Source organism: Gasterosteus aculeatus, chromosome 17, assembly GCF_964276395.1.
Source record: "Gasterosteus aculeatus chromosome 17, fGasAcu3.hap1.1, whole genome shotgun sequence".
Lineage (NCBI taxonomy): Eukaryota > Metazoa > Chordata > Actinopteri > Perciformes > Gasterosteidae > Gasterosteus > Gasterosteus aculeatus.
This window is the reverse complement of record NC_135705.1, coordinates 10,328,286-10,355,712: the sequence shown is the minus strand read 5'-3', so window position 1 is coordinate 10,355,712 and position 27,427 is coordinate 10,328,286. Positions and strand designations below refer to the sequence as shown.

Genomic DNA, 27,427 nt, shown 5'->3' with positions numbered 1-27,427 from the left:
TAATCGCCCACATGGCCGGTTTATTTGTCTCTTGGTTATCCAGAGACTGGATCCGAACCTTCTGCAAGCACAGCACCTGTACTAAATGTTCTGATAGTACCAACTAGCATCCCTGCTTATGATGATATAGAAGTTTACATTCACCGTATGACGAGCTGCATGAAAGTTATGCGTTGCAAATAGTCTCTTCAGTTTGGTGAAATAATAGCATAGTTTGACTTGAAACTGCATCAGCAAAAACAGTGTTGCAGAATTTAGCGGGGAGATTAGTGGTATCGCCAATAAAAAAAACTAAGTACTCATAGAATAGACTTCGGCATTAGATTTTGCATTGACCGCCCACAACATGGAAGAAATTCCAAGAGAAAATAATCAAAGCATTCAAAGAAGAATATTATCAGCTTCAAACAGCTATTGATACATGTTTTATTAAGTATGTGCCAAGACTCATTTAGTTACTTACTTAACTTAGTTTTCAGTTTTCACTGATGCTCTTTGTTACACTTTCTCATAATATAGTAAAATCACTGAATTACACAAACTTAGAGTTCTGTTCAAAAGTTCACAGTAGGAGACGTCACGCATGCCATTTCTCATTTAATGTCATCACATTTAGTTTTAAACATGGTCACAATGGTCACCTTTGTGATGGATGGAAGCTAGTATACTGTATCATCATATTCATTTAAAAAATAGATTTTAGGCTCTTCAATAGTTTAAGGCAGTCAGAAAATCATGGTCATTGTCAACTGGGAATATTGTATTAAAATGGATGAAAATGTTTTAACTTAATGTCTGATATTTACATGTTTCCCTCATATTGACGCAGATAATGTGTGCTGCATTTGATCAACAGCTCATCAGTCGCAATATTGATTGTTATCAATCTTGACCCTTTACATGTTTAGGAGAGAACAAATGTAACTCTGTATCTTATAGCTGTACTCTGTTCGACAGGGATACACAAATTTAAATTTTTAATAACAAAACCGGCCTCCCCAAAATCTCTGATATTATCCTATCACTGGTTTGAAATGACGACTAACACAACTGATTTATTATGTTCACCTCATGACAAATCCAGATGAAAACAGAGCGATAGCAACACATTTGACTGTGTTTGGTGATCCGACATAATCTGCAGTGCTTTGAGAGCGAAAAAAAGGATCTCTGAAATATGAACAACTTAGAGTAAAGGATCATTTATGTCTTTCATGTTATGATCTGAGATCTGAGTAACTGTGTTAAAGGTTTTCTACCACCTAGACTTGGGAATCCACAATATTAATAATATTATATTATTATATTTTTTGGTATGATGCTGTTTACCCCACCACCTATCTGTTAGTTGATTAGATACTCTTTTGACATTGACGTCATCAGGATCCAGGGTTGTTTTCTCCCATTTTTGGCAGACGGCGGCTCCCTTCATCATTATTAGGGCTCTGAACTGGATGAATCTACGCTCCTTCCCCCTTTCATCTGCTTTATCACCGTATCTCTGCTAACTCATTCCTCTGGAGTCACTTTTGGCTCTCCTCTAGATTCCTTTAATTGAGTTTGGTAGAAAAACAAATCGTCGAAGGATGGGGCGCCCGTGTAAAGGTGGGAGCCATAAATCTCCCTGGTGGTTTAGGGTGGCCACCCAGTCCCCAAACCTCTCCTCCACAAAGGTCCTCAGGGAGGTTCACCTTGAGAAGATACTTGGCTGCTTTCTATCTCCCTTTTATTGGAAAATCACATTCTTTCGTTTATATTTTCAGCAAGGCCGTGACATTTTAAAAGTGTCTATATATAAGTCTGAGTGTGGAGTGGGAAGGCCTGAAAGCATGACAGTGTAAGTGCTTCCGGGGTCAGAGGTCAGGGAAGTCTTGAGAGGAGGCAGCATGCTGCACTCAGGTTGACCCTCAACTGCGTGTCGCCACAAGCCTCACTGTGCAGCAAAGAACAGACTGAAGGTTTTGAAACGTGAAAAAATATTTTACGTAATTTACTGATCAATTGTAGAGTTTATATTACTGCTGATCCTTTTCTAAATGTTTCCACACTTTTTTACCATGGTGGAGGCATTTTATATGAACATTCACATCTTATTAATTGGCTTGATATAGATTTTGTTTTGTTTTAAAAGGTTTTCGGCCACACAAAGAAAATGTTTCTTTGATCCTTTAGCAGATGTTATGTTCACTGTGATTCATTTTTGTAACTAATAGCAACGTGATAACTACTTGTGAAGGAGGAAAATCACATTCAAGAGTCTAAAAGAACATGGTTAGCAGTGATGTTAAACATATATTTTGTAGTAAAAGCATATGACTTTTATCCGTGTAACGAGAAGACCCATTTCATAAGAGTATTACCCAGTGAGCAGATGCAACTGGTTAAGTAATTGTGAGAACATATGGCTCAACCTGCTCAATTCCTGTCAACAGCACTAATCTCCGCTGCTCAGTAAAGTAACCTGTTAATTAGAAAGTGGAGTTTAATGTCAACAAGGGATGGAAGGGTGGCTTGAAAGCATTGACACTGTTCTATTGGGCATCACTAAAAAGGTTTTCCATTAAGGACGGGATACGTATGATCTATTATGCAGCCAAGCAGGTGTTATGGGTGTTGCAAATGCCCCCCATATCCCCAGTCAATTTAATGAATATAATGCTGTCATTTATGAATATAATTTTACAAATGAGATTTTTTTTGTGAATAAATTTTCTCAGTCACCAATGCTATTCTCATAAGGTTTGTTTGTTATCAACAGTATACAACTTCCTCCAAATTTTCAGTTTTTGTGACAACTGGGCTTTCTGAATATGGTAGGATGAGGAAATGTGGATCAAAAGTTATGATGGAGAGGTTAAAAGGGTACACATACGGTACATTGGTGTATTACATTCGGACTGTGAGCATGTAGAGTGGCTTATACCCTAAAACACTTCTAGAAGTCTTTCCCTTTGGGCTAAGCGCTCAATTCCAAGAGATGAGATGAAAAGATTGATGTCACTCTTGTGTCTGTAGTGTAGAAAAAGCTACAGGCAGCAGTTACTTAGCTTAGCTTAGCACAGCGGCTAACATGGAGCTATTCAAACCTCAGCCATCATCACCTCATCTGCACAAATAACAAAGTGTGAACACGATGCTTTGTGGTTTTACGGAGGTTTGTGTGTATATTTCTTTGCTCGGCGCAGTAAGTTTTTCGACTAATGATTCAAAGGAGGTTACGGGGGATAGTTGTTGGATTTGTAGTTGTTGATTGTTTGGACGGACTCAGACATGCAGCTAGAAGTGTATATGCTGAGCTAACGCTCATGCCCGTAGAACCATATTTGCTACACAAATGAGAACAAAGTCCATTTTCTCATCTTGCAATAAAGCGCATGTGTGAGTCCATATGTGAACAAAGGTGTGTAGAAAGCTACGGAGCATGACGCAGATGAAATAACGCTAAGATAGTTATTATACAGGTGTCAGCGACATTTTAATCGATTAATTAAATAATAAATAGTTAATTTATGATGGTGGTCAATTGTATCTTTATAGTGTGGGACCATTTCCCATCATGGAACAGAGGACAGACAAATTAGCCAAATATTTGTCTATATTTTTACATATTTTCAAGAACTACACCTATTGAATGTTGGATATTGAATAGAAGGAGCGGTGGGGTAATGAACTTGATCTCTTTATTTCTTACGAGTATAAACGTTGACCAGCTCAAAGATAGTGCTTCAGCTAAAAATATATTCATAAATGGGATAACAATATCCATATTATGATTCAGGTGATATAGTAAAAGAAAAAGCCAGTGAAAATAAATTATCTGAATAACAATAATAATTATAATTACAATAATTATAATAAACAGTGTCAAATTAGTATACATACACCTTTTTGTTTGGTTTCTTTCTTTTGTGAAAACTCCATAATATCCATAAGCAAAGGAATCCAGCATATTTTCATTTAATGTTGCCCATGTGATCTCCCTTACTGGGGATGTCCCCTTCCATCACACACTTTACAATATTCACAGTTACTATAAACCAGTTCGGCACGGCATACTGGGCAACACTGCAGTCGGTGGGGACAAAACTACGAGGTGCAATGACATTTTTTGTGTTTACATGCGGGTGCCTGCTCGACGACGAGCGGAAAGTCCCCCTCTGACCTCCTCCATCAAAATGTACCTATAGATGAGTAACACAAAGATCATTTCCTCCCATGATGCATCTGTTCTCCAGCGTACAACTGGCATAATCAAGCAAGAGACAATCAAGACAAAGACACACAAACTGCGTGTCTGTAACATTGCACACAGTGTCCTCTAGTGAGACCCTCATCCCCTCATTCGCACGACCCTCCCAGGTTCCCCCGGCGTTACGTTAAGCCCCCTCCTCGCTATCTCAGCCCATAGCCGTCACCATGTTGGAGTGGTGCGGGTGCCCAAAGGACGGGTGGATGGGGGTGGGCGTGGGAAGCATGTGTCCAGTGTGGCCGAAAGGCGGCAGGTGGCCCATGGACATGTGTCCGGCCAGAGAGCCGAAAGGAGAGCTCTTCTCGTGCAAGCTCTTGGAAAACTCCTCGTAGCTGTCGCAGCTCCGCCTGTTCTTCTTGGACTTGTTGGACATTTTTCGGTTGCGTGTCTGTATTCCCTCTTTTTTCATGGTCAGAGGTCGGTTTACCTGCGTAGAAAGGGAGAAGGGAGGGGTGTGAGTGATCTGGTTGTAGCTTGGAGGGAGGGTTTCAACCCACATATGATTTGTTTCGTGAAGAAAACATGGGATTTATTTTGTTAACTTTGTAAATTCCTTAAAGAATGAAAAATGATTCTATCGTGTTTCCGTGAAAAGACCTAAATGGACTCAATCTTTAAAAATGAGTTACTGGGGTATATGTTCTATTTTTTTATAAACGTTTGGGTAAATACCTAAAACAGCGCGGCGTTGTACATTGTACGAATAGTACATTTTCAGCGATGGATTAATACACTGTTAGCGTAAATTGGCCTCCAGAAAACAGTTGTTTGTCTCATTAAATATGTTTTAATTGATTTTGACCACAATCAATGCCAGCCGATGGCGTAATGAAACAAGCTATTTGGCTTTGGCTATACACATAATACACAAAAACATTTCAAATATCAGATTTGTCCTTTATAAGTATGCATCCCTTGCACCTATTAAACATCCTGATGCCTCCAGTCTTAATTCTATTCATGTGAGCCTTGCGGCTGTCCCACTCAACAACAGTCCCACCATTGTGACTCTCAAGGGGATTACGCCCACCATGGAAACAATAAAGCTCAAAGAAAGAAAACAGCAACGAGTGCGACAGTGTCTGAGAGTAAAACGTCTATCGCTCTCATTCTCTCTCTCTCTCTCTCTCTCTCTCTCTCTCTCTCTCTCTCTCTTTTCTGCCTCTCTTATCCTTCAACAATCAGCGTAACCTGCCGGCCTATTTCCCGTCCACTTGACCCTGTCGGGCCCAACTTGGCGATCAGCAGTGAAAGACTTACGTTATGCAGTTTATAGTAGAGGCCGCAGGCGTTGCACACTGGGTCTCCGTTCGCGTTGCGCCGCCAGAGTGTGGTGGTTGTCGTCTGACAGTTAGCACAACAGGTGCCTGCTCGTCTGGCTGCAGACTGTGGAAAGATATTAAGCTTTGATTAGCTCCACTGAACAAGCAGACATTGCAGGAGCCAGATTGGAGAAGAAGAATTCATATAAGAATATTCAGTATAAAAATGTATGATTCCGTATTGATGGATTAGAGCCACAACTTTTAAATATTATATAGATACATTTTTTTTCTAGAAATTATGGATTAACTACTATTACCTCATGAAACTGCATGAATAATGTGCATCACAAGTTCTTGGAGGTCATGCTGACATTTTTTGTTGGACTGTCAGCAAAATCATTTTTCATTCTTCTTAAACAATAAATGAATGATCACATTGGGTGAGAAAATGATTAATCAACTGAACTTAGAGCTCTTTGTACATTTTGTCTTCGGGAGTTACATCCTTAATATTTTGATTATTTCAAATAAAAATGCATACATTAGAAAATGTTAATTTGACACAGTATGGCTTCATTTGTTAGTAATTCACATGCAAAGCTTAGGGATCATGAGTGAGGAGTCATAACAGCCAGAGGCTGAGGGATTCTTCATTGCTTTTCACTAAATTAGGTCTAATTTCCAGGAAATAAATGTCCACCATCACTGAAAAGGTTCTAATATCTAAGTAAACTAGAAGAAAACCTCATTATGTTTTGAATCATTATCATAATATGTTTTTATATAAATCCTCTCAAACATACCTTCCAAAGCTTTCAACCAATCGTCTTTTAAAAAATACATTTGTTAATGTCTTGCAGTGCTGTACTTTCTTCGCTCTGCGCCATGAGGTCTGAGGCCGCGGGAGGAAACAGGCGCGTTTATCTGGACCGGTCAGATATCCGGATAGGAAACAAGTGGCGTAAAGGCTCTGGAGCTGCGAGAGTCCCCGCGGTGCCCTGCGGAAACCAGGCTGCTATACGGCGCGTTTATATGATATTATAGCAACAGCACGGAGACACGCTGAGATTAAAATATAAAATATATTTTGCGTGAAGCAGGCTGCCGTTTTGGGTTTACGTGCACGCGGGTCGGTCGACAGGTTCAGACCTCATTGTAGCAGCGATGGAGACTCGCTCCTCAACAACCACACCGATCATCTGAAACCAGCTTTGCTTATTAACTCGAAATCATGAGCACAATATTGGCCAAACACCGTATTTTGTTTCCAATTAATCCTAGTTTGTTGCTCACCGGTTTCCTTCCCACAATGAGTGAGGAAGTTGCGCGATTTAATCGAGTGTTCAGATTTCAAAATCCTGCTTGAAAAACTCTGCTTTCATTATGTTGTCTAGCTTTTTCCACCTCCATTCTTCCAGGATTAAACGTTTAAAAGTCTGACGGCCCACTGCCAGATACACAGTTAATTAGGCTGAAGGCATTGAGGCTCCAAAGGTATTGCTTTCAATATAATAAATAATTAAATAGGAATTATTACTTCATGTAATTCATTTTAGACATTGGCATTGACGTGTGTGTTGTTTTAAAGTTTTAGCATGAGTCAAGATGCAGCATCAATGCTGTTTTTGAGCAGTTCATAAAAGCTGCTCTGTCACTTTAACAAACATATTGCCCTTTAATAAAAATGGAAAAATACCAACATGTTAACACCCTGTCATTTTTTTTCTTTCTTATTATTTGATGAATTCTAAAATAATTTGAGTTTCAGTGGACAAATTATAACTGAAAACCCCTACAAATAAAATGCAAGAAGTGAATGAGTAGCTTTTCAGTGAGGCCCAGTGTTGTTTCGAGGGACGGGGTTGTGGCCCTGCTATCAATGACACCATCAAAGGTGACAAGAGAAGCAGCTCAGTCCCACTGCCTGAGCACCAAGGAGCAGGAGGGGAGCGACAAGCACAATTCCCGGAAACCCATTAGAAAAATATGATATTTCCTGGATTTGTACGTTCTCCCCCCCTCTCCCTCCTCCCTACACTCTTTTTATTTACTGCCATCTCCAACACAAACAGACACACACTCGCTCCCTGCCTCCCTGTTATGGGACTCACCAGCCTGCGTTTGGGTTTGATGAGCGGTCTGTTCTGGCCGTTCATCTTGTGGTACAGACCACAGGCGTTGCACAGGTAGTGTCCCGTGCTGTCACGTCTCCACAGAGGTGTTGATGTGGCTCCGCAGTTCACACACTCGCGGCCCTCTGAAGAAGGACAAGGGAATTTTGTGACGTTAAATTTGATACCTGGCTGGAATACAACTTGCTCCTCAACCTTGATCTCTTTGCGTTCAACATGATGATTATGTTACTGATCTAAACTAATAAATATACTTAATATGTATATATACCCATGTTGATCATCAAAAGGAATTTATACAGAGAGTAAAGAGGAAGAAAAAATATATACATGGTTTATAAGCAGTACAAAAGGTTCAAGAAGAGATATACAATCAGTAATATTTTATGCTGTTGAGAAACTTTTCCTTCAACATCAACAATATTCCTTGAGATATGTGAAAATATTGTATTTTCTAAAAGAAAAGCAAAATAAATGAGCATAGATGCCGGAAGCCTTTCCCCCTTCCAAGCTGCTGAGGCAAACTACAACCATTAAAGATAAAAAATCTCATAATTTAGGTCAATCTGTGATGGGAAATGAAAATTTAAATAAACCGAATAACAACATCTGTCATTTCGTCCTATTACCAATAATTATAATGAACTTCTAGAACTAAATGTTCAGCTGCAGTTAATAAAAAGTTATTCAAAGTGGATTGAACGGGTTAAATCCAGGTTAAGGTCTACTGGTCTGTAATCAAATAATCAGGACAATGTACGATGTGTCTTGTGTTACAGAGAAGCGACTCCCAGCCTAAATACGGAGGATTTTGGCTCGCTACACCTGCATATCTTCCTTTCACACCTCTGGACTGGTTCCAGTTCACTGTTCTGTTGCAGCCAGTAATCACAGAGTCACGGTTAACACAAAGAGGATTATCAGTGTCGGAGGACTGTCGGCTGCGGGCTTATAGGCCTGTGCAGCCATAGATTGAAAAAAAGAAAACAGTATCAGCCGTTTGATTTATTAGCCTATTATTGTTATTAGAATAATACGATTTCCATAATCATAAGGAAGCTAAAAATCACAGCCAGCACATGCTGGCATACATAACAAAAAAAAACAAAAGAAAATAACCTTCGTACAATTTGGAATTTATTTACTTAGTTTTACAGGATGTCTGAATTTTAAACAGTATATTAGATGGCGACTGTTGTTCAAAGGTTAAAATGTATTTTTCTTTGACAACTATGGCCTCATAAGGAGGTGTCTGGTAATAACGTTTTAGATCGGCTTGATTTTAGCTATGGTTTATAAACCTATTTAGTATTAATATCCAGTCTAATTGTGTATGCTTGTGTATTAACGCGATTGTGAAATAATAATTTTAGGAATAGTTAAATATGGCAGTAAAAGCTGCACGATTTGGTCTATAAAAATGCTTACTTGAGCCACAGATTCATAAAGAGACTGCCACGGAATTTTAAAAAAAATGCATGCAGTTATTTTGTATTTGCCTGGGACCAATTAGTTCGACTTTTAGTGTAATCACCACTGATTCGCTACAGAACAGCAGACCGATCCAAACCCTCTCTGACTATTTTCGGGTAGAATTGAGCTCGTTGTAAAACTAGTCCCAGGTGTGTTTGCGGTGGACTCACCGATGCACGAGCGTGTCTTGCCTTTGTTCCTCGAGCTGAAGCCGGACGACGCGCCCAGCAGGCTGCCCGGGTGGAACAGACTGCCGCCGTACTCGTGCGCCGCCGGCAGCGAGTAGGTCGGATACGTCGCTATGGGGTGATGCGTGGAGGGGGTCTGCGCGCTCATGGAGGCCAGACTGCTCCTCAGCGGACCGCAGTCCTCCAGCTTCATGCCCTCCGATAACGACACGTGGTATTTGATAGATTCCTTCTCGTCCATTCTGGCGGCGGAGGGAGACGCGGCCCCCGGGTCCGGTGATACGTCCTTTGGTGGCGTCGGGGGGAAAGCGTACAGATGCGGGCTGGAGTGGGACGACGGCGTTAACGAGGATGCGGAGGCCGCGTTGGAGCCGCTGCTGCACGGGTAGACGGCGGAGAGGCCGCCGGGGGACGCGGAGCCGCCGTGGTGGAGGCTGGGCTTGCTGAAGGGGCTGACGGACCAGGCGTTGTGGTGGTGGTGGTGGTGAGCCGACAGGGCGGCTTTCCCCCCGTCCAGCCATGAAAGCCCCGGGCTGTGGATGAGATGAGGCCCCGTCAGACGAGCTGAGAAATACAAAAAGACCAAAATTGATGAGGATGATTGATTCTGCATTACTTTTTTTTTGTCACTTGCGAGTTTGAATGCAAAATGAAGTACACTTGTTGATTCACTAGCCTGATTTAAGGTAACATAGCCTGAAATAGTATATATGAAATACATACCTAAACTAAGAAATAATATGTCGCATATTGCACTATTTATTTGTAAATCCCAATTATAACATCTCCCATTTTTATTATCTGGAGGGATAATAAAAATGGGAGATTTTTATTATCCCTCCCACCCCTTTTATTATCTCTTTTATTATCGGTAATAGTTACTTTTGCCTAGTCAATACATTCCATACTACAAAGGCCATTGTAGCTCATCTTACCATGCGCCTGGCTGTAGGACACTCTGGCCCTCGCAGAGTTATGGTAGTACGGGTTTCCTTGTGAGTCCAGGTGATTAAAGAAAACATCCACCTCATCCGGAGGCAGGAGCTGCGCCGTGGGCTCCATGTAGTTGTGTCCCAGGCCGTGGTGATGAGAGTCCGGGTGTTGTCCGTTCAGCATCGCATGGTGATGCATCCAGCGGGGCTGATCAGCCGCCACATCCATCGTGGTGGCTTCTGTGTTTCCGCGCTTTGGAGTGAACGAGTATCCAGAGGGAGAGGGTGGTCTAAAATGGTGTGTTCTTTACCAGATCTTCACTGTGTCCATTTAATGCAGTGTTTCCTCTGACTTTAAATCCCCTCTCTCCTCCTTGATATCGAGTCGAATTTGAAAACCTGCAAAAAAGATCAAACATCGGATGTTAATATTTTCAAGAGAGGGGGGGGGGGGCAGCTCATGTGTTGCGAGCAAAACAACTCGTCTACACGCAAAGTATTTACTACTGCATCACTCTGCTCACAACTCGTCCGCGAACCAATGCGCGCATTCTCACTTAAAAACGCTCAACACGACACTCAGACAAACACTGCGTACCTCTGCCGCGGCTATTAGCTGGCGCGGTTTGGGAGAAGTGTCCCCTCCGTGTCCCCTCTGTGCTGCGGCGGGTCCTCTCCGGTAGTCGGCTGGTGTTTGTCAAGAGTCCTCTCCGTCCGCCGGGACTTAAAGCAACACGTACCAGTGCGGGTGACAGCGCGCGGCCCGGCTTGTCAAGCTCACGGGGCGGAGTCTCCGTTAAAGATTTGACTCAGCCAATTGCAAACCACCTCTGCAAAACCTCAGAGTCCCTCCTCCTCCCTCGCCCCCCCCCCCCCCCCCCCCCCCCCCAACCAGAAAAAAAGACCCTTCAATAACACTCGCACGGAGAGACATGGCCTGGCAGCTCAGGGCGGAGACATTATGACTTTGTTTTATGTTTATTTATTCTATGGAATTCAATGTTTCAGTGTAATATTAATCACGAGTGTAATATTCCCAAAATCTGGCTGTTTATAGGCATTAGTCTCCCCGGTGAATTCCATTTTGTATAATTTCATAATCACGGTAAATTATTGCAAATATTAGCCACGGAGATGTCTCAAATATAATTGGACTATACATCATTTTACTTTTGGTGCTCAAAGCGCCATAATTGGACAAACTCAAAAGTAATGTCTCTATCCAGTAATGATGTGTGACTAGTTAATATGCGGACTACGGTTGAAAGTAGCTACCAAAACAATTCTGGAGAGAGCTGTCCCGTTAATGAACCATTGTTTCAACAATACAGACTAAAATAAGTGTGTTCTGGTGTGTTTACATCTCTTGGTGACAAATATATGGAAATTCACTAGGCTATATTTATTTGCCTGTGGTCACGCTCGGCCTTCGTGAAGCAATATTTCTAATTGTGAAAACACAATTTCCCCCAAAAAATAAAGCAATGATTTTTAAGAGTTATAATCTATACACTAAACTCTTGTTAAGATGCGTTCAGGGTTATACTCACGCATTTGGTTTACATTTAGGTGAAGAAACAATGTTTTGTTTAGTAATATGTCCCTCTCTCTCTCTCTCTCTCTCTCTCTCTCTCTCTCTCTCTCTCTCTCTCTCTCTCTCTCTCTCTAACTGTCTCTCTCTGTCTCTCGCCCTTCTAACCCCCCTCTCCCTCGCTCCCCCCTCTCTCTCTCTCCCCTCTAGCCCCTCTCTACCCTCGCACATGATTGACAGACACTAATTGAAGAGGGAGCGCGTGCAGCCCCAACCGGCGGACACGGCCGCCTGCTCGACGCCGTCTCCTGACGTCATTGCCTCACAGTGAAGAAGAAAAACAGAATCAGGACATGAACTTTTCCTAGTGAGAGAGAGATAGAGAGAGGGCGAGAGAGCGAGGGAGGGAGATGGGGGGAGATGGGGGTCCTCCGTCTGCTGCAGTCCCAGTGGGTGATCTCAAAGAAGGACACTGACCCTAAGGAGCATAAACAGTGCGTCACCCTGGATGTAAGACCAGGCCAACCAGCACTGCGTGGCAAACCACTGCCAAGGCAATAAATACGCAAATATTAGATTACATTCAATTCTATTGGAAAAAAATGTAATGCATCATGGGATTCCAACGGAAACCGCTGTGCGAGAAGAACACTGCCGAACTAAAAGGAAACAATGTTGCCGTAAAGCAGTCTGAGTTTTTTAGTTTATTTTATTGGGCTCCCTATCTTGCCTTTGAGCAAAATAACTGCGTAAAACCTCTGAGGCAATTAACATGAACCCTTCCGCTGTGGTCAAAAACGCCCATTTTTCGAAATTCCGAAAAAGGAGGCGATGAACATGGAAGCAGAATGTTCATCTGACTGAAACTCGAAAAGTATTCATTCTCTTTAAGTGTGCTACAACTCACAGCTATCCAGTTATTATTAGAGCGGTTTTTGTTGGGCCGAAACTTGAATGACAGCACTATCTATCTATTTGTTTTGCTATCTCTATTTCTTTATCTTTCTTTCTTTCTTTTTAACATATAAAATAAAACATATATTCCAGAACAACTTCCCTTAACGTCCCTCTTAAAATCCGTGATAAACGTCAAAGTCGGGTGATTAAAAAGCCTGTCTAGATAAATCCGTTTGTTTTTCTATGTGAAGAACTGAAATTCCTCATTTACACAGTGAAAACAATTCCTTTCTTTCAGTATTAAGAGGAAATCTGCCGCATGGACTGAAGAAAGCCGAACATACCGGGGGGACAAGCGTGGCAGCATTAGAGCTCATCAGCATGATAATGTGGAAATACACATGCTTTGAGTGTGAGCCCTTTTGATCTGGCGTGGCGATAAAAACCTTATCGGCGCCGAACATCCACTTCCATTTTAGGATTTGACATTAATTCAATCCACCCTCCTTTTTTTTTTCTACTGGTCTTTTTTCTCATACGAGCGCAGTGAGGTCACAGTCCGATTCAGCTGCGAGAATCTCATTATGAGACTGCCAATGGAAGGAAGTAGTTTTACCTCATAATACAGATAAAAATGAAATGTCACTATGGTTTGAATGCTAAAAATGACAATAGATAAATAGGCTAATATAAACGTTTATTATTAGTATTCATCTTAATTAAGGCTGAATTAATTTGCTGTAGGGGATTATTATTTGGGCTCGTGCTATTATTATGACGAAGATTTTTTTATTTTACATTTTGTGTAGCATTCTTCATTGTGCATTAAGTTAATCATGTTCTGCACCAAGAGCTTATTGCATTGACACGTGCACGTATGTATCTATACGTGTTGTCGTGTGTGTGTGTGTGTGTGTGTGTGTGTCCGTGTGTTGAGTCGCTCCCCCAGATTGAAATAGAAATCCAATGCTGGTGGGATCCCGGGGTCCCGCTGATTATAACCCATCCCCGGGTAATTTTTCATCGGTGCTGGCTAATCTTTGTTCTTTGTGAAGATAATAAATAGCCTAATCGTTATCAGCGAGCTGCTGGAGGTGTCGGGGAGAATGGGGGCTGATCGGCCCGGGAAATAGGCTCCAAAGTGCTGCGGAATAAATGGCATTTCTTATCTCTCTCTCCCAGATTATCGCCGCCTTTTCAAACACGCACAACAAATACATCTAATGCAGCGAATGCATCATTTACTGGAGCAGATCTGTGTAAATGATAGATAGATAGATTAGAAGAAGGGGTCTGGGTGGAGGGGTTTATGTGTGTGTGTAAGGGGGGGGGGGGGGGGGGTGTATTGGCTATTATTCACAAGAGTAATGTTCTGCATGTGCAAAGCTTTTATTTGGTGTATTTCGACAAATGCAGCTCACTTTTCCTTTATTTTTTAAGCTATCTGCAAGAGCCATCTGCGGTTCCGGTTCTTTGTTGTGGGATCTTATTTCTTTCATGTTGGATTTTAGGGATAAGAGTTAAACAGATGCAGCCGCTTCCATCCAGGGAGAAAATATATTTGGATAATTTTTTCAAGATTTTCAATACAGGATAATTTTGCAAAGCCGTGTTATAGTTGATATTTCAAACTCAGGCCAGAAGAGAGGGTTTGATTTTATTTTCATCACACTCTAAATCTATGTTTTGTCTTGCAGTATCGTGTTATTAACACTGTGAAGATGGTTTGATAAGGCCATTGATTAGTCTATTTTGACCTAATTCTCAATATGCAATCTTCTATTTTGACAAATTATATCCACAATATCCTCAACACATCTAAGACAACAATTTAAGGAACGAAAGTTGTTTCCATTGAAACAAATATGAAAAGGAGCATCCTTCAAAAGCCAGAGTGAATAAAAAGGAATATTATAGTGTTAAAGCAGTGCGTATGAGTTTGTGGCGATTGAAGAAAAGGTATTTTTCCATTAAATACAAACTGGATGCTTAATAACTTGGCAGCTGCAGCAGCCCTGGGTGCTGCTGATGGTCTCCAGGGTAACAGAGATAACAGCGCAGTCATTTTCCATATCTTACAGTCCATTATATTCAAGGATTAGTTCTCCTTCTGAAAAGGTCAAACGTAAAGTCAAGCCAAGGAGTGCTTCTCCTCCTCCTCCTCCTCCTCCTCCTCCCTCATCTTACAGTGACAGAGCATTTACCATTTTTTAAAAAACATTATTTAAACCATGACCTTTGCCTTCATTGACATGCTTTGATAATCGAAAAAACCTCACACAGCAGAAAACAAAGCTTCATGGATCCCCCTTTGGTATCATTAGGGCTTTTTCGTTTGTGATGAATCATGGAGATGTTGGAAAAGTTGGCTGGGAAAAAAACTAAACGTTCTAATAAGACTAGAAAAATGATATTAAAAAATGTAGTTTGCAGTGCTGGAGAACTATTCCAGCTTTCAATTAAAATAATGTTGGCAAAATACGATCTCAAGATTTACATTTCCTTAAACATTACTGCAAATTGAAAATATTCTCCAAAGGAAATAACGGAAGTTGTTTCCATGCATTGATAGTTAGTAATTATAGGATGTCTATATGATGATTTTTTTAAAAAGAGAAGACATTTAGGTAAACACATTTCATTAAATTAATACTTTTAGTGTTTTTATTCAATTTGAATAATTTATTATATTTGTATTTTTTTTCTTTCTTTCTTTCTGTTCTGTTTTCATTTTAATTTAATTTAACTTCCACTGACCGACTCCTTTGTTGACCAGTCACTGGTATTGAACTTGAGGAATGTTATTTTTCTTTCTGGCTATTTCATCCATCATTTCCGCAGACGGCGGGGCGAGTTTTCCAAGTTGGGCGCAATATGGACACATGACACATACCATATTTCTAACTCAATCAAAAAAGTGTATGCTGGGTTTGAGCTTCAAGTTCTGCAGTGCATCATGTCATCCACAGTGGACAGACAGTGATTCATTAACTAAAGTTAACTTTCTCTTCTGGATACAGGCTGCCATTGTTACATTTCATCCAATTCCCTGGATTCTACATGCAGAAGATGATCATCTAGTCTAGAAGAACAGCCCCACTCTGCCATTGCAACTCAAATTGTTTACCCACAATACGTTACTTCCAGCTCCACGAGTGTATTTCACTGTTGTTTTTGACTGTGAGCATCAGCATGAAACACAACAGGCAGGTAAACAGCCTGTTCTGCACATGTTCTGCTTCTTTGTAAGATCACTGAAGCAGTAATGAGTAATATCGTTCAGAAACATGATGTCAGCCAGCGGAGGCAGTATTGAGGTAACAAGTCAAAAGAAAGACAAATTTGAGCAGGTATGAGGTGAGGTACCTTTACTGCTCCTGATGAAACGCTCCCGCCATGTATGCAGTAGCCACTTGTGTGTGAATGCGTGTGACTTGTGTTGCAGATTGCTCTGAATGGTCGGTAAGACAAGAACCACCGTGCCGCTCTATTTTCTAGTTATATAATATGATAAACATTATTATGTAATGGGCAAGTATTAGAACTCTTGCGTTTTTAGGAAAATTTGATGATAATACTCATTTGTTTATTTGGTACATGATTCTTCCACATTCCCATCCTCTTACCAAGTAAACCCATTAATAAATAATATAAATACAGTAATAAACAGAATCTATTTATATCACATGTGGCACAAATGGCTTGTGGTGTAATCAGATGATGTGTGCCAAATTTCAACACCATATGACCCAAAACTGAATTTAAAAGCGAGTAAGTCCTTCATGCAGAAGCAACAAGACTGGAACCCTGGTCTCCACCAGGTACTGGGTCCCAACAGAAGGAAGGAAGGCAGGGAGGTTTTGGTCAAATACTGCACTTTATCCTATGTAAAAAACACAAAAAACATTAAAAAAACGGCCTGTGCGCTTTCCTAAGTCAGTGTATGTCGTGTCATTCTGGCTTTAGCCATAACCATACACTGTTTTCTCAATGGTTCTCAGGTAACCTTTCAAGGAAAATCTAATCTTCTACTTAATGTGCAATAATCCTTCTTTGATACGGCGCGTAGGTCTCTGCTTATTTCCATTTAAGTGTGAGGCCTCTGACTAGAAAAGAGATAAATTACATAATTCCATTAAGAAATAGTGATGATTCGTCCTGGTGGAAGGGCGATGTTCTTATTTTCACTCTTATCAAAGGTTTTATTCAGAGTCCAATCTGAGAGAGACCGATCCACCAAATCCTGTGTTCAAAATGTCATGTTTACTCTTGAGGACTGGTTTGCCGCTACAGCTTTTACCCCGAAACTGTGATCCATCGTTCCTGCCAAGAGTTCCATGTTATGATGATGAAAGTATTCATACTTTTGGAGTGCAGATTGTATTCCTTGCATATTCACTCTCCTTCTACCGTTGACTTACACCTGACTTGCTGAAGGTTTTTAAGATCCCATCTTGTGAACGTCCTTACCTGATCCCTGACTTCTCTGTGTGTAGTCTTTAGCAGAATCTTCACAAAGTCACAAGGGTCAGAGGTCCTCTACTTCACTTCCTACCCGGAGAGCAGCAGGAAGTGAAAGTTTACGACACCTTGTCACTAACAACCTGTCAGTCAAACTGTTTCACGGGAGCTGTCCAGGGAGTTGTAGAATTCAAAACACTTGAACCCTCAACCCCGCGATTTCAGGCAACGTGCTTTTATTTTGTCTTTGCGTGAATTCAGTTCCTGTGGGAGCGAGAGTGTGTGTGTTTGTGTGCATGTTGAAATGTGTTTGATTGTGTGTGTAATAAGGATTAAAAAGGCTGTTGCTGGTCATTACAATATGTGCTAACTAGAAAAGCTGCATATGATCACTGGAATTCAAATGTTTTATTCAAAGCTTTGTGTTAATTCGTTGACTATAATGAGATATTTCCCAAGGATGAGAAAAAATTCTTTGACCTGCTGGTGGTGTCAGATGAAAAGTGGTGACCGCTTAAGTCAAGAGGTTCAATCCTCTGGAAACCTTGACTTAAACCGACCAGTTAAAACACAACAAGAGCTTAATGTCTAAAGAGTCTAAATGTTCAGCTTCTATGTGTGTGTGTGTGTGTGTGTGTGCATCTCTCTCTTCATTCTGTGTTTGATCCTCAGTGATTGAGAGTCTCTAAATCCACTGACTTTCCTCTTTCTCCTGTGAAGACATGTTTACCTCTTTGCTTAAGCTGATTCTCCAGAGCGAACCCATCGTCTGTCTGACACACACACACACGCACCCCCCCCCCCCCCCCCCCCCCCACACACACACACACGCACACACACAGATATAGACGAATAAACAGGATCTAATTCATCTGCCCTTTGTACCTCTCTGTCTCTTGCTCTGTTCAAGTCATGAGATGGCAGTTACAAACAATGTGTGCGTGTGTGTGTGTGTGTGTGTGTGTGTGTACGTGAGTGTGTGAGTGAAGAAGTGAAGTACAGTGTGACGAATGTGGTAAAGCAGACCAATGGTCAGCTGTGTTTCTCTTCTTCTCTGGAGCCAGAGAGAAAACAAACACGCGCACACAAATACACCCTGTTCATATTTTTGCCTGTTTGTTGGTTTATTAATTGTCAAATCTTTTCCCGGTATCTGTGGATTACGATGAGCCGTTTCTGACCTGGTGGTTTTCTTTCATCTGTGTTTGTGTCAGTCTGCATTATCAGATTAGATAAACCTTTGATTTCTGAAATAGGGTTCGCTTGATCAGCGTTCTCAACCTTGTCTCCTTCTCCTCTCAGTGTCAGAGTGACAGTTTGGGGGATTATAACGGAAACAGTCATCACCAGCAACTGTGAAAAGCGAACAGCTGATGTGAAGCATTTCTATCAAATAATTGATTTATTTAATCACGTCAGATTTTATGCGATGGTTTGAAATTTAGTTTTCTATTTTTTTTTCGATCCTTGAAAACATTATAAGGCTTCTTAAGGCGTCAACGTCTACAGCTCAAGCTGAGGGAGAAAGACACTGGAAAATAGTCTTTTATGTCACTTCCACTTCTGGTTTGCTGTTGTTCACAGTCATGTGTGAGGACTCATAATCCACTGCTGTAATCGTATTATTTTACAGGCATCACAGCCCTGATCATTCAAGTAATCTAGCTTTGTTTCTGCAGTGTCACATGAGCCAACAGAAACCAGATGCTGCACCAAGTGTGAATTATATGAATATATTTTCATTAAAATCAGTGCTACACACACACACACACACACACACACACACACACAACATCCTTAATGTCTTTTCATCTCCCTGGAAAAAAACAAAAAACGTTTCACTTTCCTGTGCAGATCTAGAAATGACATGAGATGGAGGGAGGCCCGCCACATGGCGCCCTCTGTGTCCTCTCCACCCTACTCCCCCCCACCCCTTCACCCTAGCTCTTCACCACATCAGGATACACTTGTTCTGGTGAATTCCGGTTTCAAACGGAACGCTGCGTTGCTCTGGTTTTCTGCAGGACCAGTATTAAAAACAGGCACAAGCTGTCTCTCGGTGGCCCTGTGGTCAGGGAGGGGCGCCTCCAACGGCCTGTTGTTCTCACACACCTTCGAAACCTCACCAACTCCTGCTTCCTCCCCCTGAGCCTTCCTCCCGTAGTCATCCTCAAAAGCCCACATGCGCACCGTTATCACCATGAAAGCAGATTAGAGAATGAAAAGTTCCTTCCACAGGACGCAGAGGACACCACCTCCTCCTGCATCTTTCATTTTATCACCTCAATGATTTCCTCTCTACTTTAGACACAACAATGCTTTACCAGTATGGAAAATACCGTAGATATTCCATCGTTGTAGATGCATTTAGAAGTTGTGAAAAAAGTAGAAATTTTCCAATTCTCCAATTCTTCTTGTCATGGTGTGTTTGGTCCTTTGACCTCTAACCTCTAGTGCCCTAGTGTTGAAAAGAAGAATTGCAAATATTTTTCATTTTAGATAAATCCCCCCAAAACTGTATTTGAACATTTGTCTTCTTCATTTTTGTTCTGATTCACTCATCAACCTGATAAATGAAGAAATCAAGTTGAACTGAAACATGTATATTTGACATAAATGACATAATTTGCTTCCTCATACATTTGATTCCACATAACTTTTACCCAGTTTTCAACTGTTTATCTTCATATAGAGCACAATATCTATGGTTCTGCGGTTTCTGTATGCCGAATGTTTATGCCTGTTTTTGTTTGTGATGGAGTAGAAGCTTCTCCTCTGAAAGTGCCGGCAAGACAGACAGAAAATCACAACCCAGATCTCCTCTTTGCTAAGCAACAATGCCACCTGGTGTTAATCAGAGACAGATGGAATTTCTTATGTCTTACTATAAAAGTATTTGAGACGAAGGCCAATGGGTCGATATGCACTGTTTATCGGTTAAAGCTGGACATGTTCACGCTCTTTATGAAATACACCAGCCACACTTTTGATCCATGCAGGTCCTCTGTAACTGAAATAAATCTGAAGGACTGAGACTTGAAGTGCATACTGAAGTCAGACCAAGCCTTCACATTTGTTGTCCATATTTACACAGAGTGAGGCTGTTTACCAGATGATCAGCCACACTGGATTGAAGGAAATAAACGATGAGATTTAAAAAAAATTAAGTTTAGCATTGGCTATTTGAAGATTTGGCTTTTGATCATCGTCTCTAAAGATAGTAAGACCATCTTGAGCATGCTGATCAGCCAGTGCGTCAAATACGCAGGGTATGCAGCAGATAAGACATCTTGTGTCTGCCCCCATAAGCGTAGAGAGTGCTCTGTGCACACTCTGATGGCAAACAATGATGGCCAACGTCTAACGGATCTTCTAACGGCGTCAAAAGATCCGTTGGACGCATGTTTTTAATCTGATGTCTTCTTGTGGCGTGCTGTAACGAATCACACGGGGCTCAGGGGAACTTCTGTAAAAAGGAGCGCAAAGTTTCTCAGAGGGATGTGCTGGCTAACCGCTGCCCAGGCTGGGCTTCCGGCCCTGGGGCAGCAGAGCCTGCCTGTACCCCTTTCACCCTGCAGCAGCACCACTATCACCCCACTCCAGACACGGTGCCAGGATACTGTGGTGACACAACCCTGGGCCTCTGTTCCTCCCTTGTCAACAAGACTGATGGATGCAGAGAGGAGAGGAGAAAGCAAGAAGACACATTCATCTATAAAGTGACTGCAGCCCAGAGTAAGAATGACACGTATGTATTTATCTATTGGATTCTACGGGCGATGAGTTGAGAGTGAAGGACATAATGAAGGAGTATGATGAAAAGAAGTAATGTGATGATGAGTAAAACACGACAAGGAGGTTGAACTTTTGAAGTGATTCATTTTCCCATCAGTAGTGCACTTATTTTTCTAGGCTATGCTACATTTGAGAGATTGATCAGGATGAGTATTTTACAAAGAATGCAACTTTATTTTAATCTACTTGAATGTGTTCATTGTGATTTGACCCAATGAAGATGACACCAGTAATCTTCAATTAAAATAAAGATTTTCTCTGACTCCAGTATGACCAGGAGCCACCAGGGGGCACAACATGGAGCTTTTCACCTTGCAACCCATCATCTTTAGTATTACATTGCAAGCACGCACCCTCACACGCGCACACAGACACACACACACACACAAAACGAAATGAGAAAGCTGATATGTATAATTGCTTGTATGGATGATCGGTCTTGATGATAAACTGTCTCCTGTCTGTGTGTTTGCTTTTGCGTGCAAGTATACGTGTAAGACAAAGAGAAAGCATTAAGGAGCTTGTGGCTGCATAACAATAATTAAGCGGCATGATCAAACCGTCCTCATTGGAGGCCATTTTATATCTAATGTGCACTTGTTCTAATAAAGTCAAACACATCACACACCATCTTATCTGCTCAGACCAGTCAGAGTGTGTGTGTGTGTGTGTGTGTGTGTGTGTGTGCGTGCCCAGTCTGTGTGGGTATGCATGCGCACACATAATATAATACTAGTGTGTTAGTGTCTGTATAAGTAGTGTGTGTGAAATACCATGGCTGGCCTGGAGTCTGTGTGTTCCCATCAGAGCCCTCTGAGCCCCCTCTCTGGTTAATATTAGACACCCCTGCTTGTCGGACAGAGTGACAGCTCACCGGGAGCGACGCTAAAATAGGTGCAGCCATCTACACACTCACCGACCGACCCAACACCACCTCAATGCTTGTGTCTCTGTGTCCACATAATGACTCAAGCATCGCACACGCATGGCCAAAGTCACCCAGAAAAGCCTTTGTGAAGCACAGCCAGAGAGACCGCCCAGCAGGTGAAGGAAGCAGAGTATGTGCTCTGTGTGTGTGTTTGCGTTTATAGAGGTGGGTGCAGGACAGTTTTGTGGTATGAAGACAAAGAAAGGCTCCTGACGGCCAGCGTTGGTGTATCAGGCTTAGACGAGGGGAAGGAATGAGCAAAGCAAGGTGAGAGAAATGGCCGCTTCCAAACTGGGCTTCTCTCTGTCTAGTGTCAAACCAAAGAGCTTCTGGGTTGGCTCTCTGTTAATGCAGTTGGAGGCAGAACAGAGGTCTGTGAGTAGAGACAGGTTTACGAATCCTATCAACTCTCTGCTGCATGGACAACACGGTGTTGAGGTTTGCGTTGGAAAATCTGTTGGAGCCCCCTGCAGGGTCACAGGGACTTCTTTGCCTCATAGAGTGAGACATTTTCTCTCATGGCATCATCTGACCTAAAACACATGTGAGCTGTTGCAGACAGTAGCCTATTTTGATGGATCATGGAGCTTAGGCCGGTAGGGGCACACACATTCTTTTATGAGCAGTTTCTGTTCTAATAATGTTGTGTGTGAAGTTGTCACCTGTCACCTGTTACGTGGTAACAACAGTTAGTTGTGGACACAGCCTTAACTAGGCAGACTACTGATTAACCACACCGCGACAGAATATTTATTTTAATAGGCAATAAAGATTCTTGAAATTTATTACAATAACACTTTTGCATGCAATACTTTCTATTTCTTCATATTAATGCAAAGGAGAAACAATAAATGTGTTTTTGCAAAAGAGAAGCCACTCAATAAACAAAAGAATATTGTGTATCTTCAAATATTCTGCTAGTGAATGACAATATCTTTTGTATATTTTCTTTCATCTATTAGTTGCCATCTGCATGTCACCGATAAGTGACATGAAAGCTGCTCTGTGAACACAGTGACTTGATTGATTAATCAATGAGAATCGTTGCCATTACTCAGGATGTTCCCACTATGTTTTTGGGTCTGGTCTTTATCTCCACCCTCTTGAAGGAGTAGCGTTCTCCAGTTCGTCCATCTGTCAGGATGTACCATGTCCCCCAATAGATCCCGTTGGTCACGCCGCTGTAGCGCCCACGGTAATACCGTCCATTCAGGTTCGCTGCCAGGCAGGCGTCGAACCACCAGCCCGCACCGTAGTACTGGCCGCAGTTCCCAGCTGCATAGCGGTCCTGGTCCCGGTCGGCCGTGCTGAAGGATCTGCTGTCGTGGTTGTAACGTTTGCTGTAGCTCAACGCATTGCCTGCATCACCAGAGTACTCCCGTGCTGTGAGACGGTACCTGGAAGAAAGACACACAGCAAATGAGGTTGTACGTAACATTCAAGTCCTCATGTGTGCACTGGGGAAGTAGGATACACATTAAAAAGACGCACACACACAACAAGCCATGCACTGGCCGTGCTGGTAAAATACCACAACTCATTGCTGTGGGTGAGATTGAGAAACTGAACGGCACCCATCTGCCTCCGCAGCGTGTCCCACCTCTGAGCCTCTGAGGCCACTCTGAAGTTGTTGTAGGTGGCGTGACGTTTCTGCTGGTGCCAGTCCTCCAGCTCGATGCGGAGTTGGTGTTGGCCGGCGGAGGTGAGGGCGTGCAGCGCCGCGTTGCCCAGCCAGTGCTCTCCCTGTGGACTTCCAAAGCCCTCACGGTATTCCTGCCACGTCCTGTTGAAGTCCACTGAGCCGTCCCGCCGATTCTGGATCACCGTCCACCCGCCGCCCGCCGTCTCCATGTCACATTTAGCCTGAGCCAGAACAAAGACATTGATATTGTAAAGCCTGGGTTTTAGTGATCCACATATAGCACGCACATCTTTAAAAGAAGAGGAACAGGTTGAGCGTCCCGCTTTGTGTTTTACGAGTGTGGTGAATCCGAAATACCTCCAATGCCGGCCTGTTCAGGTCCGGCTGGATGGTGTAGATCCCGTTCTCTTTGATCCCGAGTCTGTAAATCTCTGCACAGTCCTGAGGATGTAACTTCTCCACGGGGGAAACTGAGACCAACACACAGTACATTTTTACTCAACTGGATGAGCAACAATCATTTTCATGTGGTCAATCGAGATGGCCTCACCTGTGGGTGCATGTTGTGTGATACTCTTCAGGAAAAGCAACAGGTCCCTCTCCCCCTCTCTTCCTACGGCGGCACTTTCTGTCAACGCAGAGAGAGATTGGCTTGTGTGAGACACGAGGGTTGAGATGAAAGCATCGCCTTATGTCCTACACAGAGTTTGTGTGAAGAATCTCCCTCACATTGTGAGTCTCCAGCATGTGTGTTTGTGTGTGTGCTTGTAAATTAAGTTCTCTCATCCTTAGTAGGGCAGTTAAATTCCTATGCACTCACCTATGACCGACACTTAGCAGGGCTCATTGAGGTTGTGTTTACTAGAAGTGGGGGAGTGACAGTGCTGGCATTTCTTTGTGTGTGTGTGTGTGTGTGTTCTATCGATGGAGGATATAAACGTGTACAGCTCACCGAGTCTCTTGGCCATCGCACCGAGGGCCTGGCTGTGGCAGTGGAGGTCACACTCTGTCAGCACCGCTGCCATCAGTGCCAGGATGGCTCCCAGGGAGTTGTTCTCCTGGCCCCCGTGACTCCAGGGGCCGCCGGGGTCCTGGAGGGAGCCCATGCAGCGCTGCAGCTGAACGAGGCGCTCCTTGACGCCTCCGGTCTGCAAGACAGTGCTCACGGGTGATTCTTGATTTGAAGACATTGTTGTACACAACACGGCCGAATTCTCTTTATTTGTCAGGGAAGATTGAGGGAGAAGATGTTGTTGAATGAAATAATGCTGGGATTTTAAATAACAAAAATGAAGTTATGCTTTTGCGCTATTGTGCATTACAAATTGAATGCAGAACTCAGTGGAAGGTTTAGTGTCACATCTATCTGTCCCTTATACTTACATCAGGCGTTGTGGTCAGACACCTGCTGCTGCATGAGCTCATCATAACTATATGATGAGGACATTTTTAAAGCAGATCTAATTTTATCTGTTCTTTGATTGCTTAGTCTCACTTCTCCATTTCTGTTAGGTGGTGCCAAGTTTAGTTTGCTGACTGTCCCTGTGGGAAAGGTCCCGCTGCCCATTGCCTGACAGTAAGCGGCTCAGTCCCCATGACACATTTGAAGAAGTAGACAGCGTCTCTGCTTCCGCTCGTCTATCTATGTTTCTCGCCATTACATGGCTGACAATAAAACTTGCATTATGTGGCTTTAATTCAAACAAAATGTTAACATTGCCGATAATACGTCTCGTTTGGTGGCACTGTAGGTGACGTCGCTCACCTTAGGCTTGACCTGGGCGAACTCGTGCCTGTGCTCCGCCATCCGAGGAACTTCTGAGACGGCTGGCAGTGAAACCCCCATCCTGCAGGCTGCTGTGCCAGGTTGACCCTCACAGGCCACGGTACCCACTCCTGCTCCAGTCCTGGGCTGGATGGGGGCTGCCACCAGCGTGTCTCTGCAGGGAGGCTGCGTGCAGTCCGGAGACGCATCCGAGGACAGCAGTGCTCCCACACACAGCGACAGCAGAGGAAGCAGGCTGAGCGGGCCGAGTGGAACCATGGGAAAATGCAGAAATGCCGGCTCGCCTTGACCTGTGTCTTGAGGTCTTGATCCAGAAGGAAAACCTTCTTTCCCTGAGTTGTAAGTTGTTTGTCCTTTTGTCGTTGTTGAAAAATGTCCCTTCACTTTCCTTATTCTCAACAACTACCCCTTGGAAAGTGTTTGCTACCTTGTCCTTTTCTTTTAAATGTTTCTATAGTTTACCTTGACTGCCCCCTTTTCTACAAACTGTGCTTCATTCATTCTCTTCTTCTTCCTTTTTTTGGTGCCTCAGCTCATCTCACTCCATGTCCTCCTCTTGCTTCTGCTCGCTGTCTGTTAGTGAGGTTGCTTTGGCTCAGATTCCTAGATAACTGCGGCGCTCTTTGCTGTCCGACACAGACTAATGCACCCACCCCCTGCTACGCACACACGTACACGCGCACACACACACACACAATATGTCCATCTCATTAACTCATCTCATGCTCTCTCCCTCTCTCAGACTCCCAGACAGCCACACACAGAGATGCATGTTCTCACACACACACACCATGCAGTGGATGAGCTCTTCACCTGCCTCACATGCTGTATGTTCCTAAAGAAGAATAACTTTTTATTCCGCTATTGAATCAATTGCCCACTCGGAACAGACTTTCACCTGGTCTCATCCCACAGCGTGCATACGCAGCACAGATAGAAATGCAGCAAGTATGTGGCTCCTTCCCTGCTGTCCACCACTTTCTCCCTCGCGTCCTTTTGTGTCGCAGTGTTTGTGTTTACAAACGGAGGTCCAAAGAGGCCATAAAGACTCCACATTCAATAGCAGCGAGAAGGCAGGAATTCCTCTATAAACAGCGGTCATCAGGAATCTGCAGAGGCACACTCCCTCTAACAAGGAGCGCAAACACATCCATGAAGACACGCTTACACATGAACATGGAGAAGGACAAAGCCCAGATGAGTCCTCTGTTAGGTGGATGTGGAAAAATGACCTTGTGATGCGCAAGGGTTGTTCTGATGAGTCTGCGTGTTTCAATAAAGATGTTAAAAAAGACAAAAACAAAGAGTCTAGTGTTGTTTGTTCCCATATTCACACACGCTTCTCTTGGTACTTAATTATTTAAAGATTCTGTTGGATAAATGATCATTGCAACACGGAGAGAATGATGAACAATAAGATGTGGACGCAAGATTTCTGAATTACTCCAAAAACTACTTCTATAGTGGTTTATCTGTCTGTAATTTGTTTATTAAAAAAAGATAAATTGAAATGATACCAGCTTTATTAATATGTAACTCGCTGTCTCTGGTCAGATGTTAGAAATGTCTCCTAAATATGAATGAAGATATGAAGTAAATCTATAGAACATTATAAATATTCCACAAGATAGAAAAAAAACAATTTGCCACTTTTATATCTTTATATCATAACATGGGTACCAACAATTATCATGAGATCTCATCTTATCAATATTACACATTTGTTATAGATTTCAAATGATGTCATACTTTTAAAGTATACAGAAAACAGACATAACCTCTCCGTCATATCAGTAAGACGAGCATTTTAAGACAGTTTATCAAACACACTCGTGGACACACAGGCTTTCAAGGCTGATTCTGTCCTCTAGTGGCGGATCCTCAGATCTCTCCCTCCTTAACTGAACCACACAGAACCATCATGTCTCTCCTTCCTCTTCTGGTCCTGGTCTACAGCACCTCGGTGGGGATTCCTCAGAGTGAGGGGTTCATGTGGATTGCTGATTAGCCAGAGTGCACATGTGTAAGTGTGATGGTCATCTCAGTTTGGGTTCAACGCACATTTTAAGAAAACTTTTAAAGAAAACTGTGCTTCAAACTGGGGATGTTTGGTTTGGAAAAAACTGGGCATTTAGAACGCAGGTGCAT

The 27,427-nt window shown here is 42.6% G+C and overlaps 2 protein-coding genes across 4 annotated transcripts; both read right to left on the bottom strand.

Moving 5' to 3' along the window:
* Nucleotides 1-3,663: 3,663 nt before the first annotated feature.
* gata2b (GATA binding protein 2b) lies at nucleotides 3,664-11,012 on the bottom strand. 2 transcript variants are annotated; one of them, XM_040204785.2, is made up of 6 exons: nucleotides 10,838-11,012; nucleotides 10,243-10,638; nucleotides 9,311-9,871; nucleotides 7,626-7,771; nucleotides 5,510-5,635; nucleotides 3,664-4,676 (listed from the first exon to the last, which is right to left on the bottom strand). In XM_040204785.2, exons 2-6 carry the CDS (start codon nucleotides 10,466-10,468, stop codon nucleotides 4,398-4,400), a joined length of 1,338 nt encoding a protein of 445 aa, XP_040060719.1. In that variant the 5' UTR covers nucleotides 10,469-10,638; nucleotides 10,838-11,012; the 3' UTR covers nucleotides 3,664-4,397. The 2 variants fall into 2 exon arrangements, with proteins under 2 accessions (XP_040060719.1, XP_040060718.1); XM_040204784.2 differs by having other exon boundaries at nucleotides 9,290-9,871; nucleotides 10,838-11,010.
* Nucleotides 11,013-22,590: 11,578 nt separating this feature from the next.
* LOC120835773 (fibroleukin) lies at nucleotides 22,591-25,926 on the bottom strand. Of its 2 annotated transcripts, none has more exons than XM_040204981.2 (6): nucleotides 25,259-25,926; nucleotides 24,446-24,641; nucleotides 24,044-24,121; nucleotides 23,851-23,963; nucleotides 23,452-23,714; nucleotides 22,591-23,248 (listed from the first exon to the last, which is right to left on the bottom strand). In XM_040204981.2, the coding sequence occupies exons 1-6, from the start codon at nucleotides 25,535-25,537 to the stop codon at nucleotides 22,906-22,908; spliced, it is 1,272 nt and encodes a 423-aa protein (XP_040060915.2). In that variant the 5' UTR covers nucleotides 25,538-25,926; the 3' UTR covers nucleotides 22,591-22,905. The 2 variants fall into 2 exon arrangements, with proteins under 2 accessions (XP_040060915.2, XP_077948219.1); XM_078092093.1 differs by having other exon boundaries at nucleotides 23,851-23,924; nucleotides 25,259-25,892.
* Nucleotides 25,927-27,427: the final 1,501 nt, after the last annotated feature.